Below are 19,318 nucleotides of genomic sequence, written 5' to 3' on the forward strand. Positions count from 1 at the left end.
CCAGATGTCAGTATGGCATTAAAGTCCCCCACCATTATCACTGGAAGAGAGGTGAACAGATAAGGCTTGACATCATTAAATAACTGTATCCTGTCAGTCACCGTCTGTGGCCCATAGATGTTAATAAGCCGGAGTCGCCTCCCATGGACAGTGACTTCCAGGACCAGACACCTTCCCATAACCACCTCCGTCATCCTATGTACTGTCACATCCCTGGTGTTAAACAGAATGGCGACCCCGGCGTACGGCTCCACAGCCAGTGACCAAAAAGAGGGACCAGACCGCCATTCCCTCTCAGCCTCCCTCATGAGCCCCTGAGTCGTCAGCCGCGTCTCCTGCAGAAAGATGACATCTGCGTCCAGGTATCGGAGATGGTCATAGACAGCGTGCCTCGTCCTCCTCACCTTAATGCTGTTCACATTACTGAATGTTACTTTTAATGAGAAGTCTGCCATCACAATACCACAACAGTGTCAGCAAGTACGGGCTTCCGTTTTGTAGGGGGAAGGTCCGCTACGTCCCTGTCATACTCAGTCTCTATTCTTTTTATCTCTTCCTCCAAGTCCCCATCAGACTCAGACAAAACATCAAACTTATTGGACATGACCATCACACCTGCCGAACTCTGGACTTTTTTCCTGCCACCCTGGCTAGTGACATACTCATCCTCAGGTTTACGGGAGGCCTTGTCCTTTTTTTTCCTTTTTACCTGATTACAGCCACTTTCTTCAGCTAGAGATGGTGATACTGAAGTGGTGGCTACATGTGGCTGCTGGACCTGAGGGACGACCTCCATGCTCCCCTCTGTACCCTCTGTGCAAAGCTGCTCTGATGTTACCTGAGCGGACCCCTGGTGGACCTCTGACCTGGTCAGTATTGTCCCTGACATTAAAGCCTCCTCCTCCTGAGCCTCTGTCCCTGTCACTAACTCCTCATCAGGAAGGAGCTTGCATATATTGTGCCAGGCATCTGGACAGTCCCTGTGAGGGTGGCCGATCTCCCCACAGAGATTGCACTTGATGTTCTGGCAATCTGCCGCTAAGTGGCCGACTTCCCCGCACAGGCTGCACTTTACCACGGTACAGGTGTTTGCCAGGTGACCCACTTTACCACACTTAAAACACTTTCGTGGCTGCCCAGGGTAGAAGCAAACCCCCTTCTCCCTCCCGATAAAGAAGGAGTTGGGTAAGTGAGCCGTGATATTGTTGTGCTGGCGCAATTTCACCTGCACCTTCCATCCACCGGTCCATATACCGTCCTCATCCCTGTTTTTGGTGAGGTCGGAGACAAGGTCACAATGCCTCCGGAGCCACACCACAATGTCCTGCGGGGGAACAGCCTCATTCCAAAAGATGATGTTAACCGTGGCGGTATCCGGCTTAGATATTGGAATGAAGCTGAACTTATTCCAGCCATCAGCGTCCCTGAACTTGGGGAAATTGGCCCAGAATCTGTCCAGATCAGACATAAGCTTAAAGCTGATATCATAGCCCTGTCTGTCTGGCAGATTGATGACTGCCAAGATATTAACCGGCGCAAACCCCATCTGGTGGCACAAAAGCTCCCTGACCACCAGCCTCCTCTCCGGCAGATCCTCCTTGGCACCTCTATGCCTGAACCGCACCACATTCCTCCTTTTGAAAGCCTGCCCAGTGTAATTGGCGCCGGAGGTAAAGGACGGAGCTCCGCGGCTCCAAACATTACTGGGAGGGACCTGTGGGGCCACACTGGGCTGACTGACAGGGCGAGGGTCTGCAGCGGAGGGGCCTGTTGCACCTTGTGTGAAGGAAACCAAAGGGGGGAAATCACAGACATTTTGCACATTTATATCAACATCATCAATCTCAATAGCGTCATCAGGATGCGCAATGTCCACCACAGTCTCTGTACCCCCTTCAGCCCCCAACCCCACATGAACAGTATCAATATCCCCAGAATTAGTGCTCTCCTGGACACCAACAGTAGATGCAGTCTCATGTCCACTGTCTTGCTGTTGTGCTGGGCATGCTGGGACTTGTGGTACCGCTGGGATCTGAGCCTCTTGCTCCTGCTTGGGGTCTGCCGCAGGTAGTTGCGGCTGCTGGTGTAGTATCTGACCCTCCTTAAAACAGAAGCTAGCGGGCTGCAGCACCGGCCGTACCTGCTGCCGGGTCCCCCCTGGGACAATGTCTGTGCGGGAACCAGCACAGTCCTGCGCGCAGGACCTAAACCGCTCCTGGTTCCTATATGTCTCTGCCAGGGGCCCCATCCTCGCCAGCACACAGTCTATGTCCCGCACCACAGTTGCCAGCTCTACCCCCAGTGCATTCAGTCTCTGGTCATATACAGAGTGATCCCCAGGATTCGCAGCCTTCACCTTGTAAATGCAGTCAATTTCCATTTGCAGAAGATTCCTCTGCTGCTGCAACTCACCCATCCTCCTGACCAGTCCTGGTATCTCCTCTGCCAGCTGTAGCTCCGGGGCACGCGGCGGCTCCTTCTGGGGTCTTGCTTTAGGGGTTGACACATTAGTTTTTAATGTCGCTGGTTTTGTGACTCCAGCCTCTGCAACACTTTTACCACTGCCACCAGCCTGCAATCTCGTGCGTCCAGAGCTCGCCATGCTGGTCACCACATGTCCCAGCTGAAGGTTCTCCTGGAGTGTTTGCTTCTCCAGAGATGTCCGTCTCTGTCTGCCTGGAGTTTGCTGCAAACCTGAAGCTGGTGATGGACTGTGCCTCACCTTCTGTGCAGCCACCTGCCCTCCAGCACTCAGGTTCTCAGCAGAAGATGCCTTCTGGGATTTCCTTCCAGGCTCTGGACACTGTTTGCCTTGACTGGCCGACTGTTTAACAGAAACATCCTTGCACACAGACAAAGCTTTCTCTGTTTCTTTCCCGTACTGAGCTTCAACACAGGATCTTTCTCCATGCTGTTGGGACTTCCATTCTGAGGTTTAATTTCCCCAGAGGCAACTCTGGGATTTCCATCCACATGAGAAGGTTGGGAGTTTCCTCCCAGTGTAGGCCTGGAAGCCAGGGCCTTGCTTTGGGTGCTTCCCCGCCCAGGGTGGCCCCTCCCTGGGCTTGCTCCAGACATGAGGAGAACCACAGACACACAACCTCACAGCTAGGAGGCAGTATTATAGTAGTTATATTCTTGTACATAGGGGCATTATTATAGTAGTTATATTCTTGTACATAAGGGGCAGTATTATAGTAGTTATATTCTTGTACATAGGGGGCAGTATTATAGTAGTTATATTCTTGTACATAGGGGCATTATTATAGTAGTTATATTCTTGTACATAGGGGGCAGAATTATAGTAGTTATATTCTTGTACATAGGGGCATTATTATAGTAGTTATATTCTTGTACATAGGAGCAGTATTATAGTAGTTATATTCTTGTACATAGGGGACAGTATTATAGTAGTTATATTCTTGTACATAGGGGACAGTATTATAGTAGTTATATTCTTGTATATAAGGGGCAGTATTATAGTAGTTATATTCTTGTACATAGGGGCAGTATTATAGTAGATATATTCTTGTACATAGGAGCAGTATTATAGTAGTTATATTCTTGTACATAGGGGCAGTATTATAGTAGATATATTCTTGTACATAGGAGCAGTATTATAGTAGTTATATTCTTGTACATAGAGGCAGTATTATAGTAGTTATATTCTTGTACATAGGAGCTGTATTATAGTAGTTATATTCTTGTACATAGGGAGAGTATTATAGTAGTTATATTCTTGTACATAGGGGACAGTATTATAGTAGTTATATTCTTGTACATAAGGGGCAGTATTATAGTAGTTATATTCTTGTACATAGGAGCAGTATTATAGTAGTTATATTCTTGTACATAGGGGACAGTGTTATAGTAGTTATATTCTTGTACATAAGGGGCAGTATTATAGTAGTTATATTATTGTACATAGGGGCAGTATTATAGCAGTTATATTCCTGTACATAGGGGCAGTATTATAGTAGATATATTCTTGTACATAGGGGACAGTATTATAGTAGTTATATTCTTGTACATAGGAGCAGTATTATAGTAGTTATTTTCTTGTACATAGGGGCATTATTACAGTAGTTATATTCTTGTACATAGGAGCAGTATTATAGTAGTTATATTCTTGTACATAAGGGGCAGTATTATAGTAGCTATATTCTTGTACATAGGAGCAGTATTATAGTAGTTATATTCTTGTACATAAGGGGCAGTATTATAGTAGTTATGTTCTTGTACATAGGGGGCATTATTATAGTAGTTATATTCTTGTACATAGGAGCAGTATTATAGTAGTTATATTCTTGTACATAGGGGACAGTGTTATAGTAGTTATAGTCTTATACATAGGGGACAGTATTATAGTAGTTATATCCTTGTACATAAGGGGCAGTATTATAGTAGTTATATTCTTGTACATAGGTGCAGTATTATAGTAGTTATATTCTTGTACATAGGAGCAGTATTATAGTAGTTATATTCTTGTACATAGGGGACAGTATTATAGTAGTTATAGTCTTGTACATAGGGAACAGTATTATAGTAGTTATATTCTTGTACATAGGAGCAGTATTATAGTAGTTATATTCTTGTACATAGGAGCAGTATTATAGTAGTTATATTCTTGGACATAGGGGCAGTATTATAGTAGTTATATTCATGTACATAGGGGCAGTATTATAGTAGATATATTCTTGTACATAGGAGCAGTATTATAGTAGATATATTCTTGTACATAGGAGCTGTATTATAGTAGTTACATTCTTATACATAGGAACAGTATTATAGTAGTTATATTCTTGTACATAGGAGCTGTATTATAGTAGTTATATTCTTGTACATAGGGGACAGTATTATAGTAGTTATATTCTTGTACATAAGGGGCAGTATTATAGTAGTTATATTCTTGTACATAGGAGCAGTATTATAGTAGTTATATTCTTGTACATAGGAGCAGTATTAGAGTAGTTATATTCTTGTACATAGAGGCAGTATTATAGTAGTTATATTCTTGTACATAGGAGCTGTATTATAGTAGTTATATTCTTGTACATAGGGGACAGTATTATAGTAGTTATAGTCTTGTACATAGGGGACAGTATTATAGTAGTTATATTCTTGTACATAGGAGCAGTATTATAGTAGTTATATTCTTGTACATAGGAGCAGTATTATAGTAGTTATATTCTTGGACATAGGGGCAGTATTATAGTAGTTATATTCCTGTACATAGTGGCAGTATTATAGTAGATATATTCTTGTACATAGGAGCAGTATTATAGTAGATATATTCTTGTACATAGGAGCTGTATTATAGTAGTTACATTCTTATACATAGGAACAGTATTATAGTAGTTATATTCTTGTACATAGGAGCTGTATTATAGTAGTTATATTCTTGTACATAGGGGACAGTATTATAGTAGTTATATTCTTGTACATAACGGGCAGTATTATAGTAGTTATATTCTTGTACATAGGAGCAGTATTATAGTAGTTAAATTCTTGTACATAGGAGCAGTATTATAGTAGTTATATTCTTGTACATAGAGGCAGTATTATAGTAGTTATATTCTTGTACATAGGAGCTGTATTATAGTAGTTATATTCTTGTACATAGGAGCTGTATTATAGTATAGTAGTTATATTCTTGTACATAGGGGCAGTATTATGGTAGTTATATTCCTGTACATAGGGGCAATTTTTATTGTATAAAACCAACAAATACAATTAAAATAAACAGAATTCTTCCTTAATACAAAACATAAATTCTCATGAATGCATCAGACAATAATTACAGAACTAAATTAATACATTAGGAATAAAGGTAACTTAGAGCTCACTCCTGTGGAAGGAAGAATATGAAATAAACACTTTTAGTAACACGATCATGTTATTATCCCACAGACACATTCCTCCATAGTTTCTCATTACTCTGACTTTTCTTTATCTCTATCGCTCTTATCCATCTGAGCTCGGACAGTATCTTTGTGGCTGCGGTGACGGGATGGAAGGGCTCGCTGTGGAGGGACACTCGGGTTCTCATGTGCCAGTGGTAATACTTAATGGTGGTAATGATCAGGTACATTGTCCCCCTGTCGATGTTACCGTCAGTGGATGGGACACCATAGACAATGTCAGGGTAATTCAGGGACAGCAGTCTGGGGATTTTCAGCTTGGTCGATACTTCCGTCCATATTTCCCTACCTCCCCAGCAATCACAAATAAAATGCTCCATGGTTTCCTCCTGCTGACAACCAAGGGGACAGTTCCGATCCGAAACACTTAAATATTTTAAGTTCCCCCTCACAAAGAGCTTCCCATGTAGCGACAGCCAAGCAATGTCAAAAAGCTTTGCTGGAAGTCGCCTCCCATTGAGGAATCGGAGACTGTCCTGAAGGGTCCTGGTGGCACAATCCCTTAGGGCCAGTGGAGAGTGGAAGAAAGTCCTACATATATGAGCACACAGATCTTTCCTCGTATTACTCTCAATGTAGGACTTCTCCAGTCCCCACTTCCTGACACACTTCAGACCATATTCCAGATACTGGGGGAGGTGGTCACCTGTCCATCTCCTCCTCTTGAGACTGCCGCCTCGCACCCAAGATTCCGCAAAAGGCAATATCCAATACCTGATACTATTCGCCCACAGGGAGCTACTGTTTGAATCCATGCTCCCAAAATTTACTTTCAGAAACAAGGAGTCAAAGAAAACCCTTGGATTTAACATATCCAGCCCGCCCTCACTCCGCCGTAGGTACGTTATTCCCCTCTTTATCAGGTTCATCCTGTTCCCCCACAAGAGCTGGAAGAACAGGCTGAGGAGCCTCACCGAGAAGGATTCTGGCAAAGGAAAAACGACAGAGACATACAAGAAGACGGGGACCAGGTAAGTCTTCAACATAGCAACCCTTTCTCTGTAAGTCAGCCTCCAGTTCTTCCATCGCTGAACCTTTGCATTTCCAGTCTCCAATTTCTCCTCCCAATTTAGGCTGGCATTATCTTCCCTCCCAAATTTAACCCCTAAGATCTTAATATGGGTGGAGGCCTTAACAAACTGCGGCAGATCAAAGTCTGGGTCAGATTGCAATGTCCACAGAGCTTGACTCTTCTCAAGGTTGACCAGAGACCCGGAGGCCTCTGAGTAACTTCTGATGGCCGCAGACAACATCTGCACCTCATGAGGATTAGATATCACCAGCGTCACATCATCCGCATAGGCAACCACCTTCAGAGGCAAGCAGTGGGGGACCGGCACCCCCCAAAAGTTACACTCCTGCAGTGACCTCAAAAACGGGTCTATGGCAAAAACATACAGGAGTGGACTCAGCGGGCAGCCCTGTCTCACCCCCGCCTCAACTCCAAAAGTGCCACCCTGCCAACCATTAATCAGAGGAAAGCTCACCGCCTCTCTGTACAAAATCTTCAGCCAATCCACAAATTGTCCTGGAATACCGTACTTTGACAAAGTGGCCCACAGATAATCATGATCAACTCTGTCAAAGGCTTTAGCCTGGTCCAGACTGACAACATATCTCCCACACCGCAGAGCTTTACATCTCTCAAACATCTCCCGTATCGAGATGACCGCTCCAGAGATGTTCCACCCTTTTACCGTGCCAAACTGAGAGCCTACCAACAGTGCCGAGGACAAACAGACTAACCTAGAAAACAGGATCTTTGCCAGAATCTTCCTGTCAACATTCAAGAGGGCAATTGGCCTCCAGTTCTTGATGTCGCTCGGCTCCTTACCTTTAGACAGCAGAATTAATGAGGACACTCTCATGGATGGGGGCATCAGGTGATTTTCTAGACAATTTTTGTAAACATTCACAAGAATTGGAGCCAGGAGGTCTCTGAATTTCTTATAAAATTCTGCTGTTATACCATCCGGACCTGGTGCCTTCTTCAGATGTAGCTTATCAATGGCCTCCTTAACCTCCTCCACCGTTAATTCTGCTGTCAAAGGAGAAAAGTCCAGATCATTAGTATCAGGCGCTGGAGTTGCCTCCAAGAACTGACTCATTTTATGTTTATCCAAAGCCTTCCTCTGAAACAAGTCAGTATAATAAGATTTCACAACCCCCAGGATACCCTCCCGAGATTCCTGCAATACACCCTGGGAGTCAATGAGACCTGTGACCAATTTATTGGCCACCCGCTCCCGGCAATTCTCAAAGGGATCAGGTGCCCCTAAGACCCCATAATCCCGTTCAAGAACCAAGGAGGTATACCTGCTGTACTGATACTGCCTTATCTCAGATTTCAACCGGTCGATCTTCTCTTGGTTACCCCCGCCCTCCGAATACAGTGACTCCAATTCTTTGCGCAGCCTTAGGTACTGGCTATACTTACTCCTGCCTTTCTTAACTGACAGTCTCTTCAAGAGGTATCTGATATCATCCTTGACGTCCTCCCACCAGTCGGCCATGTTGTCATAGAAGTCCACTCTCTGTAGATGACCCTGCAAAAGGGAGTGGACACAACTCTGGACAGAGACATCATGGAGGAGGCTAGAATTGAGTCTCCATAACCCCCTACCAACATCAGCTCGCTTAGTGGCCCCTAGGCAGAAATATAGGGCAAGATGGTCTGAGTATGGGACGACTCTCTCACTCATGGCACCAATGACTTCCATGGGACTTACAAAAGCCAGATCTATTCTACTGCCTCTATTGGAGCAGGAATAGGTTAATTTTGGCTTTCGTCCTCCCCGTTTAAAGACGTCACCTAATCCGGCCTGCAGGACTATGTTATTCAAGATCCTACCATCCCTCGTCACGGTTCTACCTGAGTAGCTGTCACCAGATGTCAGTAAGGCATTAAAGTTCCCCGCCATTATCACTGGAAGAGAGGTGAACAGATAAGGCTTGACATCATTAAATAACTGTATCCTGTCAGTCACCGTCTGTGGCCCATAGATGTTAATAAGCCGGAGTCGCCTCCCATGGACAGTGACTTCCAGGACCAGACACCTTCCCATAACCACCTCCGTCATCCTATGTACTGTCACATCCCTGGTGTTAAACAGAATGGCGACCCCGGCGTACGGCTCCACAGCCAGTGACCAAAAAGAGGGACCAGACCGCCATTCGCTCTCAGCCTCCCTCATGAGCCCCTGAGTCGTCAGCCGCGTCTCCTGCAGAAAGATGACATCTGCGTCCAGGTATCGGAGATGGTCATAGACAGCGTGCCTCGTCCTCCTCACCTTAATGCTGTTCACATTACTGGATGTTACTTTTAATGAGAAGTCTGCCATCACAATACCACAACAGAGGAGCAGAGATGCAAAAGCCGCCATCATAAGTCTGGGTCACAGATGTTCTGACTACCACCGGTCTCCATGTCAGACTGTATCTCAGTGTCAGCAAGTACGGGCTTCCGTTTTGTAGGGGGATGGTCCGCTACGTCCCTGTCATACTCAGTCTCTATTCTTTTTATCTCTTCCTCCAAGTCCCCATCAGACTCAGACAAAACATCAAACTTATTGGACATGACCATCACACCTGCCGAACTCTGGACTTTTTTCCTGCCACCCTGGCTAGTGACATACTCATCCTCAGGTTTACGGGAGGCCTTGTCCTTTTTTTTCCTTTTTACCTGATTACAGCCACTTTCTTCAGCTAGAGATGGTGATACTGAAGTGGTGACTACATGTGGCTGCTGGACCTGAGGGACGACCTCCATGCTCCCCTCTGTACCCTCTGTGCAAAGCTGCTCTGATGTTACCTGAGCGGACCCCTGGTGGACCTCTGACCTGGTCAGTATTGTCCCTGACATTAAAGCCTCCTCCTCCTGAGCCTCTGTCCCTGTCACTAACTCCTCATCAGGAAGGAGCTTGCATATATTGTGCCAGGCATCTGGACAGTCCCTGTGAGGGTGGCCGATCTCCCCACAGAGATTGCACTTGATGTTCTGGCAATCTGCCGCTAAGTGGCCGACTTCCCCGCACAGGCTGCACTTTACCATGGTACAGGTGTTTGCCAGGTGACCCACTTTACCACACTTAAAACACTTTCGTGGCTGCCCAGGGTAGAAGCAAACCCCCTTCTCCCTCCCGATAAAGAAGGAGTTGGGTAAGTGAGCCGTGATGTTGTTGTGCTGGCGCAATTTCACCAGCACCTTCCATCCACCGGTCCATATACCGTCCTCATCCCTGTTTTTGGTGAGGTCGGAGACAAGGTCACAATGCCTCCGGAGCCACACCACAATGTCCTGCGGGGGAACAGCCTCATTCCAAAAGATGATATTAACCGTGGCGGTATCCGGCTTAGATATTGGAATGAAGCTGAACTTATTCCAGCCATCAGCGTCCCTGAACTTGGGGAAATTGGCCCAGAATCTGTCCAGATCAGACATAAGCTTAAAGCTGATATCATAGCCCTGTCTGTCTGGCAGATTTATGACCGCCAAGATATTAACCGGCGCAAACCCCATCTGGCGGCACAGAAGCTCCCTGACCACCAGCCTCCTCTCCGGCAGATCCTCCTTGGCACCTCTGTGCCTGAACCGCACCACATTCCTCCTTTTGAAAGCCTGCCCAGTGTAATTGGCGCCGGAGGTAAAGGACGGAGCGCCGCGGCTCCAAACATTACTGGGAGGGACCTGTGGGGCCACACTGGGCTGACTGACAGGGCGAGAGTCTGCAGCGGAGGGGCCTGTTGCACCTTGTGTGCTGGAAACCAAAGGGGGGAAATCACAGACATTTTGCACATTTATATCAACATCATCAATCTCAATAGCATCATCAGGATGCGCAATGTCCACCACAGTCTCTGTACCCCCTTCAGCCCCCAACCCCACATGAACAGTATCAATATCCCCAGAATTAGTGCTCTCCTGGACACCAACAGTAGATGCAGTCTCATGTCCACTGTCTTGCTGTTGTGCTGGGCATGCTGGGACTTGTGGTACCGCTGGGATCTGAGCCTCTTGCTCCTGCTTGGGGTCTGCCGCAGGTAGTTGCGGCTGCTGGTGTAGTATCTGACCCTCCTTAAAACAGAAGCTAGCGGGCTGCAGCACCGGCCGTACCTGCTGCCGGGTCCCCCCTGGGACAATGTCTGTGCGGGAACCAGCACAGTCCTGCGCGCAGGACCTAAACCGCTCCTGGTTCCTATATGTCTCTGCCAGGGGCCCCATCCTCGCCAGCACACAGTCTATGTCCTGCACCACAGTCGCCAGCTCTACCCCCAGTGCATTCAGTCTCTGGTCATATACAGAGTGATCCCCAGGATTCGCAGCCTTCACCTTGTAAATGCAGTCAATTTCCATTTGCAGAAGATTCCTCTGCTGCTGCAACTCACCCATCCTCCTGACCAGTCCTGGTATCTCCTCTGCCAGCTGTAGCTCCGGGGCACGCGGCGGCTCCTTCTGGGGTCTTGCTTTAGGGGTTGACACATTAGTTTTTAATGTCGCTGGTTTTGTGACTCCAGCCTCCGCAACACTTTTACCGCTGCCACCAGCCTGCAATCTCGTGCGTCCAGAGCTCGCCATGCTGGTCACCACATGTCCCAGCTGAAGGTTCTCCTGGAGTGTTTGCTTCTCCAGAGATGTCCGTCTGTGTCTGCCTGGAGTGAGCTGCACACCTGAAGCTGGTGATGGACTCTGCCTCACCTTCTGTGCAGCCACCTGCCCTCCAGCACTCAGGGTCTCAGCAGAAGATGCCTTCTGGGATTTCCTTCCAGGCTCTGGACACTGTTTGTCTTGACTGGCCGACTGTTTAACAGAAACATCCTTGCACACAGACAAAGCTTTCTCCTGTTTCTTTCCCGTACTGAGCTTCAACACAGGATCTTTCTCCATGCTATTGGGACTTCCATTCTGAGGTTTATTTCCAGCAGAGGCAACTCTGGGATTTCCATCCACATGAGAAGGTTGGGAGTTTCCTCCCAGTGTAGGCCTGGAAGCCAGGGCCTTGCTTGGGGAGCTTCCCCGCCCAGGGTGGCCCCTCCCTGGGCTTGCTCCGGACATGAGGAGAACCACAGACACACAACCTCACAGCTAGGAGGCAGTATTATAGTAGTTATATTCTTGAACATAGGGGCTGTATTATAGTAGTTATATTCTTGTACATAGGAGCAGTATTATAGTAGTTATATTCTTGTACATAGGGGACAGTGTTATAGTAGTTATAGTCTTGTACATAGGGGACAGTATTACAGTAGTTATATTCTTGTACATAAGGGGCAGTATTATAGTAGTTATATTCTTGTACATAGGAGCAGTATTATAGTAGTTATATTCTTGTACATAGGGGACAGTGTTACAGTAGTTATTGTCTTGTACATAGGGGACAGTATTATAGTAGTTATATCCTTGTACATAAGGGGCAGTATTATAGTAGTTATATTCTTGTACATAGGAGCAGTATTATAGTAGTTATATTCTTGTACATAGGAGCAGTATTATAGTAGTTATATTCTTGTACATAGGGGACAGTATTATAGTAGTTATACTCTTGTACATAGGAGCAGTATTATAGTAGTTATATTCTTGTACATAGGAGCAGTATTATAGTAGTTATATTCTTGGACATAGGGGCAGTATTATAGTAGTTATATTCCTGTACATAGGGGCAGTATCATAGTAGATATATTCTTGTACATAGGAGCAGTATTATAGTAGATATATTCTTGTACATAGGAGCTGTATTATAGTAGTTACATTCTTATACATAGGAACAGTATTATAGTAGTTATATTCTTATACATAGGAACAGTATTATAGTAGTTATATTCTTGTACATAGGAGCTGTATTATAGTAGTTATATTCTTGTACATAGGGGACAGTATTATAGTAGTTATATTCTTGTACATAAGGGGCAGTATTATAGTAGTTATATTCTTGTACATAGGGGGCAGTATTATAGTAGTTATATTCTTGTACATAGGAGCAGTATTATAGTAGTTATATTCTTGTACATAGAGGCAGTATTATAGTAGTTATATTCTTGTACATAGGAGCTGTATTATAGTAGTTATATTCTTGTACATAGGGACAGTATTATAGTAGTTATATTCTTGTACATAGGGGACAGTATTATAGTAGTTATATTCTTGTACATAAGGGGCAGTATTATAGTAGTTATATTCTTGTACATAGGAGCAGTATTATAGTAGTTATATTATTGTACATAGGGGACAGTGTTATAGTAGTTATAGTCTTGTACATAGGGGACAGTATTATAGTAGTTATATTCTTGTCCATAAGGGGCAGTATTATAGTAGTTATATTCTTGTACATAGGAGCAGTATTATAGTAGTTTTATTCTTGTACATAGGAGCAGTATTATAGTAGTTATATTCTTGTACATAGGGGACAGTATTATAGTAGTTATAGTCTTGTACATAGGGGACAGTATTATAGTAGTTATATTCTTGTACATAGGAGCAGTATTATAGTAGTTATATTCTTGTACATAGGAGCAGTATTATAGTAGTTATATTCTTGGACATAGGGGCAGTACTATAGTAGTTATATTCCTGTACATTGGGGCAGTATTATAGTAGATATATTCTTGTACATAGGAGCAGTATTATAGTAGATATATTCTTGTACATAGGAGCTGTATTATAGTAGTTATATTCTTGTACATAGGAACAGTATTATAGTAGTTATATTCTTGTACATAGGAGCTGTTTTATAGTAGTTATATTTTTGTACATAGGAGCAGTATTATAGTATAGTAGTTATATTCTTGGACATAGGGGCAGTATTATGGTAGTTATATTCCTGTACATAGGGGCAGTATTATAGTAGATATAATCTAGTACATAGGAGCAGTATTATAGTAGATATATTCTTGTACATAGGAGCTGTATTATAGTAGTTATATTCTTGTACATAGAAACAGTATTATAGTAGTTATATTCTTGTACATAGGAGCTGTATTATAGTAGTTATATTCTTGTACATAGGGGACAGTATTATAGTAGTTATATTCTTGTACATAGGAGCAGTATTATAGTAGTTATATTCTTGTACATATGGGGCAGTATTATAGTAGTTTTATTCTTGTACATAGGGGGCAGTATTATAGTAGTTATATTCTTGTACATAGGGGCAGTATTATAGTAGTTATATTCTTGTACATAGGGGGCAGTATTATAGTAATATTATTGTACATAGTGAGCAGTCTTATAATAGTTTGATTATTGATTGAACCGTTAGAATTCTCTAGCTATGTTTAATCAAGGTTGCCAGCACCAATACCTCCACGCACTTGGTTGGCATCTCAGCAGGTTTATCAAAGATCATAAATCTGTACCATCCGGATGTGAGAGAATGGTCACATATCAGGTCATGAATAGCAGATTGCTGGAGCCTGCTGGAATCAAAGTCCAGACTTCTGTAGGGGTTCTGAAGGATCTTATGTCCCGTGGTCGAACACTCTGCAGCTGTAGGGACAATAGAACCAATGTTATTGTATATAGACTGGATCATAACAAGAAATAAAGCAAACTTGTCATTACTTTGCAATTTTGTTCCTGGAAAATCAATTTTTGCAGTGAACTTTAGGCTCTGTCCATTGTGGGGTTTTTTTGCTGCAAAACCACTAGTGATCAACTCTATTACCTTAACACCTTAAATGACATGAGATACATATTTTTGCTTGCTGAAGGTTCCAATGGCGGCCTTGTTAGTCCTCCTAAGAGAATGTCAGACTCGATATACACTACAATACAATAGAATTGCAGTATGTAATAGGAATAATCAAACTATTGCAGGTTAAAGTCCCCTGAGAGGACTAAAAAATAAAGGAAAAATAAAAAATAAATATTAAAAAATTAGAATCATAGAATCATAGAATCGTAGAGTTGGAAGGGACCTCCTGGGCCTTCTGGTCCAACCCCCTGCTCAAAGCAGGATTCGCTAAATCATCCCAAATTAGGAAATTAAAAATTACAAAAGTATAGTTAACCCCCTTTTTCCCATCTAAAAATACTTTAAAAAAAAAAAACTATAAAAAATAGACATGTTTGGTATTGCTGGGTTCATAAAAGTCTGATCTATCAAAATATAAAAACATTTAGACCATTAAAGTTTGAAAAGAAAAGAAAAATTAAAACTCCAAAATTGCAGTTTTTCAGTTCTTACACTTCCCCAAAAAATGTCACAAAAAGCAATTAAAACATAATAGATATTCCAAATTGGTATTAATGAAAACTAAAATCATGAAAAAAAATCCTGCCATCACGCAGCTGCATAAACAGAGAAATAAAGGCGTTACAGATCTCGTAATATGGTGACAAAGACTTTTTTTTTTAAAGCTAAAATAATAATAATAACAAAAAATAAAGTTCAGACTTTTCTATTCCGGAGAATCATACATTTCAGTCATTTTTTCAGTGATTTTTTTAAAGCACAATGAGTGCCATAAAAACTCTTTTACTCCACATAGAATTTTTTTTTTTACATTTTTCAGTGCTTTGTATGGTATGCATTTTGAATGAACGAGAAGAAAAAAAATGAAAGCACAAAAACATAATAGATTTGCTTTGACTTTAAAGGGTTAATGCAAATATTGGAAATAGAGGAAGGCCATGTAGAAAAAAAAAAGAGAATCCCTTTAATTATGGTCATGTCGCATCTTATGCAGGTTCTGGATTGCTTGCGGCTTCTACTTTGAGTTTATTTCCTTGGACAAACATAGAACGGTCATTATCAAAGAAGTCACGTTGTGGAGCGTGGGAGGAAACCGTACAAGAGAGCCTGGAGCGAACGGCACCGACCCGGGGAAGAACACGCTAAGCACATGCAGATGGGGCCACGACTGGACCTGCGTTATCCTTCACTATTCGGGGTCCACCGTAATTGGTTTTGTTACTTTTTCAAACTCTTTGATAAATACATAACTGGAAACACATGGAGGCGACATCTGGACAGGGGTCCGCTTCCCATATGTAAGGCCCTGGACGCGGATTGTGCAGTCACCTTGCAGAATAACAATGGCAGATAACGCGGCATCTGGTAAGAATAATCCGGCTGCGTATTGGAAACAGCTCTCATGATATCTGTTTAACTGCAAGGTTAATGCTCGATACAAAATATCGGGGGGTATGATCAGCTCAGCCAAGTGTACAGGATCCCAGTCCAGAAAGAGAAAGAAGGGGCAGATCCAAAACGCGTTATCAATAAGAAGTAGCACTTCAAAACGCGTCAGCCAGGACATTGCATTTCACTTGAGAATTTCTCCAAATTCCTCCATTGTAGAATGTGAATTTTTCCTGGAATCATGTTTTAATTGATGAAAATAAAAAATTTGGGATTTTATTTGAAGTGCTGGATCTACCCCCTTCTTTCTCTAGTAGTGGTTTACACTTATGGGGGACATGTGACTTCATTATATATAGATGACAGGTGGCTGCACTGTACATGGAGGAGATGTGGCTGCATTGTGTAAAGGTGACAAGTGGCTGCACTGTATATGGAGGACATGTAGCTGCACTGTATATGGAGGATGTGTGGCTGCACTGTATATAGGTGACAGGTGACTGCACAGCATATAGGTGACATGTGGCTGCACTGTATATGGAGGACATGTGGCTGCACTGTATATAGGTGAGTGGGTGACATGTGGCTGCACTGTACATGAGGTACATGTTCTGCACTGTACATGAGAGACATATGATTGCATTGTTTATGGCCTGATGTGGCTGCACTATCGCAGATATATGGCTGTACTATATATCGAGGATATGTGGCTGCAGCGTAAGGGTCGGCCAGGACTATAGTCGTGGCCAGAGACACTAAAGCATCAGTGTCCAGGCTTTCCCTCACAGAAAAGTAGAGTCCACTATTCGGCGTACCTGCGTCTCCAGGTTCGAGTCCCTCTGGGCACTTCCCAGGCGGAGACAGCCCCCCTCCGAGGCGACTCCCAGTAACTGAGACACAGTCCACATTAACTTGCACGGTTTCTTTACTGACAACATCTCCACCGTTGGCACATCATTTGGAATACATCCTTCTTTACTTGCTTCCTCAGCTTTCCCTACTTTTCTAACACTTCCACACGGCACATACCCGGACCGGACCGCCCTAGACTGCTTCCCAGCTTCTTCCTGGCCTATCCTTGCCATGATGACAATTCCTTCTGCCTGTTTCATCCCAGACTCAAAATCATCAGCCACCTGGTTTGGTTGCCTCTGGAAAAGCATCCGACCCATCTGTACTGCTCCCTGTGAAGCTACAGCATCCTTCTGTTCCTCACTCTGAATCCAGTCCTAAGAGTGTCCGCCCAGGCAACGAGTCGCCACATCTTATCTGCTGTTCTGTCTCACTGTACTGAGGTCCAATAGCGGTGGGTAAGTAGGACTTTCAGTAATTAACGTTGCGTGGCTGCCGATCTGTCCTGGGCCTATAGCCCATGTGGACACTTCGGGCACCCTGGCCCCGTCTGAACTAACTTCCTTCTAACCTAGCCTTACCTCCCGGCAGCCCCTCCTACACTTAACCCTATCTTTTTTTTTTAATCAAAACTACAATTAACCCTATCTTGCTAAGAACTCTATGTACTAAAGTGCCCCCCTCTAGTGTCCAAAGGGTGCATTACACTTTCCCTATCTAACATATAATATTATACAACGGAACACAACACATTTACTGGAAATAGTAACACATATAAAAGTGTGGCAATACCATTGATTCTGGGTGGTAATACATGACGACATGTAGCAGTATCACCAGATTATTATAAAAACATTAAGAACTACTAAGGGAGACTGAGCGAGGGAGTAGTCTTATTTCACCCCCTTACATAAGGGATATATTGATTAACAGCTTTAACTTTTTAAATGGGTTTATAAAGCAGCGATTCTTAACAGTTTAGCTCAAACAATCCAGAACTCTGCCAAAGAGGTAAAAAGAGCTTGGAAACGTTGGAGTCACTTTTTCTTTAATGTTTCCTGCCATATTAATCAGCCTTCGGCTATGTTCACATCTGCATCCGAGTCTCAGTTTGCAGATTTTGTCATATTGCTTTTGACATATAGCAGTATTGCATGCTGCCCTGTTTACCATGTTGAAATGATGGACAGTAAGACAGAAGCACACAGATCACGTTGTATATAGAGGATATTTGGCTGCACTGTATATAGCTGATGTGGCTGCGGTGTTTACGAGGAATCAGTGAGCCATAATGCAGACAAGATTTATAGTAATAGACATTCAGGGTAAGAACAGCACTTTAATTCTCCATCTCTGTTCTAGCCTTACCTTGGAATACACTTAATAATGTAAGTATAGAATTACAATGTTCTCTCATACAAGCATTACTACCACCAGATATCCTTAATGCCATAAAGCATCTCCACATGAGGCTCCGAAGTCACTGGTAGATGCGGATATTATTCTGTGCCTATTGAAACCAAGATGTCATTATATGACTACAAGTTGCAGTAAGCACAGAGCTAGCACACCATGGCTGAGAGATGCATCACTGGCAGATGAAACAAATGTTCTTAAAATTGCTTGTTTCACAATGATCTTGCATAAAGAGGCTATCGACCACCCAAGGACAAGCAAAATGCTCATTCATTGGGTAAAATGATCTTTTATCTAAGAACCATGTCATCTGCAACTGATACCAGACTAAGCACCATATCACCTGCAACTGATACCAGACTAAACACCATATCACCTGCAACTGACATCAGACTAAGCACCATATCACCTGCAACTGACACCATACTAAGCACCAGATCACCTGCAACTGACACCAGACTAAGCACCAGATCACCTGTAACTGACACCAGACTAAGCACCAGATCACCTGCAACTGACACCAGACTAAGCACAATATCACCTGCAACTGACACCAGACTAAGCACAATATCACCTGCAACTGACACCAGACTAAGCACCAGATCACCTGCAACTGACACCAGACTAAGCACCATATCACCTGCAACTGATACCAGACTAAACACCATATCACCTGCAACTGACATCAGACTAAGCACCATATCACCTGCAACTGACACCATACTAAGCACCAGATCACCTGCAACTGACACCAGACTAAGCACCAGATCACCTGTAACTGACACCACACTAGGCACCATATCACCTGCAACTGACATCAGACTAAGCACCATATCACCTGCAACTGACATCAGACTAAGCACCATATCACCTGCAACTGACATCAGACTAAGCACCATATCACCTGCAACTGACACCAGACTAAGCACCAGATCACCTGCAACTGACACCAGACTAAGCACCAGATCACCTGTAACTGACACCACACTAGGCACCATATCACCTGCAACTGACACCACACTAGGCACCATATCACCTGCAACTGACACCAGA

General features: G+C 43.6%; 1 protein-coding gene across 2 annotated transcripts in view; it reads right to left on the reverse strand.

The window, feature by feature from the left end:
* Positions 1-19,318, reverse strand: part of VWDE (von Willebrand factor D and EGF domains) — a 137,525-nt gene that overhangs the window by 98,338 nt on the left and 19,869 nt on the right. For both annotated transcript variants that reach the window (XM_073582119.1, XM_073582118.1), the window contains exon 2: positions 14,216-14,400. In XM_073582119.1, coding sequence (XP_073438220.1) covers positions 14,216-14,400 — 185 coding nt within the window. The remainder of the gene's footprint in view (positions 1-14,215; positions 14,401-19,318) is intronic.

The sequence above is a fragment of the Dendrobates tinctorius genome, unplaced genomic scaffold, assembly GCF_039654945.1.
Source record: "Dendrobates tinctorius isolate UK_male_01 unplaced genomic scaffold, ASM3965494v1 ptg000070l, whole genome shotgun sequence".
In the NCBI taxonomy this organism is placed as follows: Eukaryota; Metazoa; Chordata; class Amphibia; order Anura; family Dendrobatidae; genus Dendrobates; species Dendrobates tinctorius.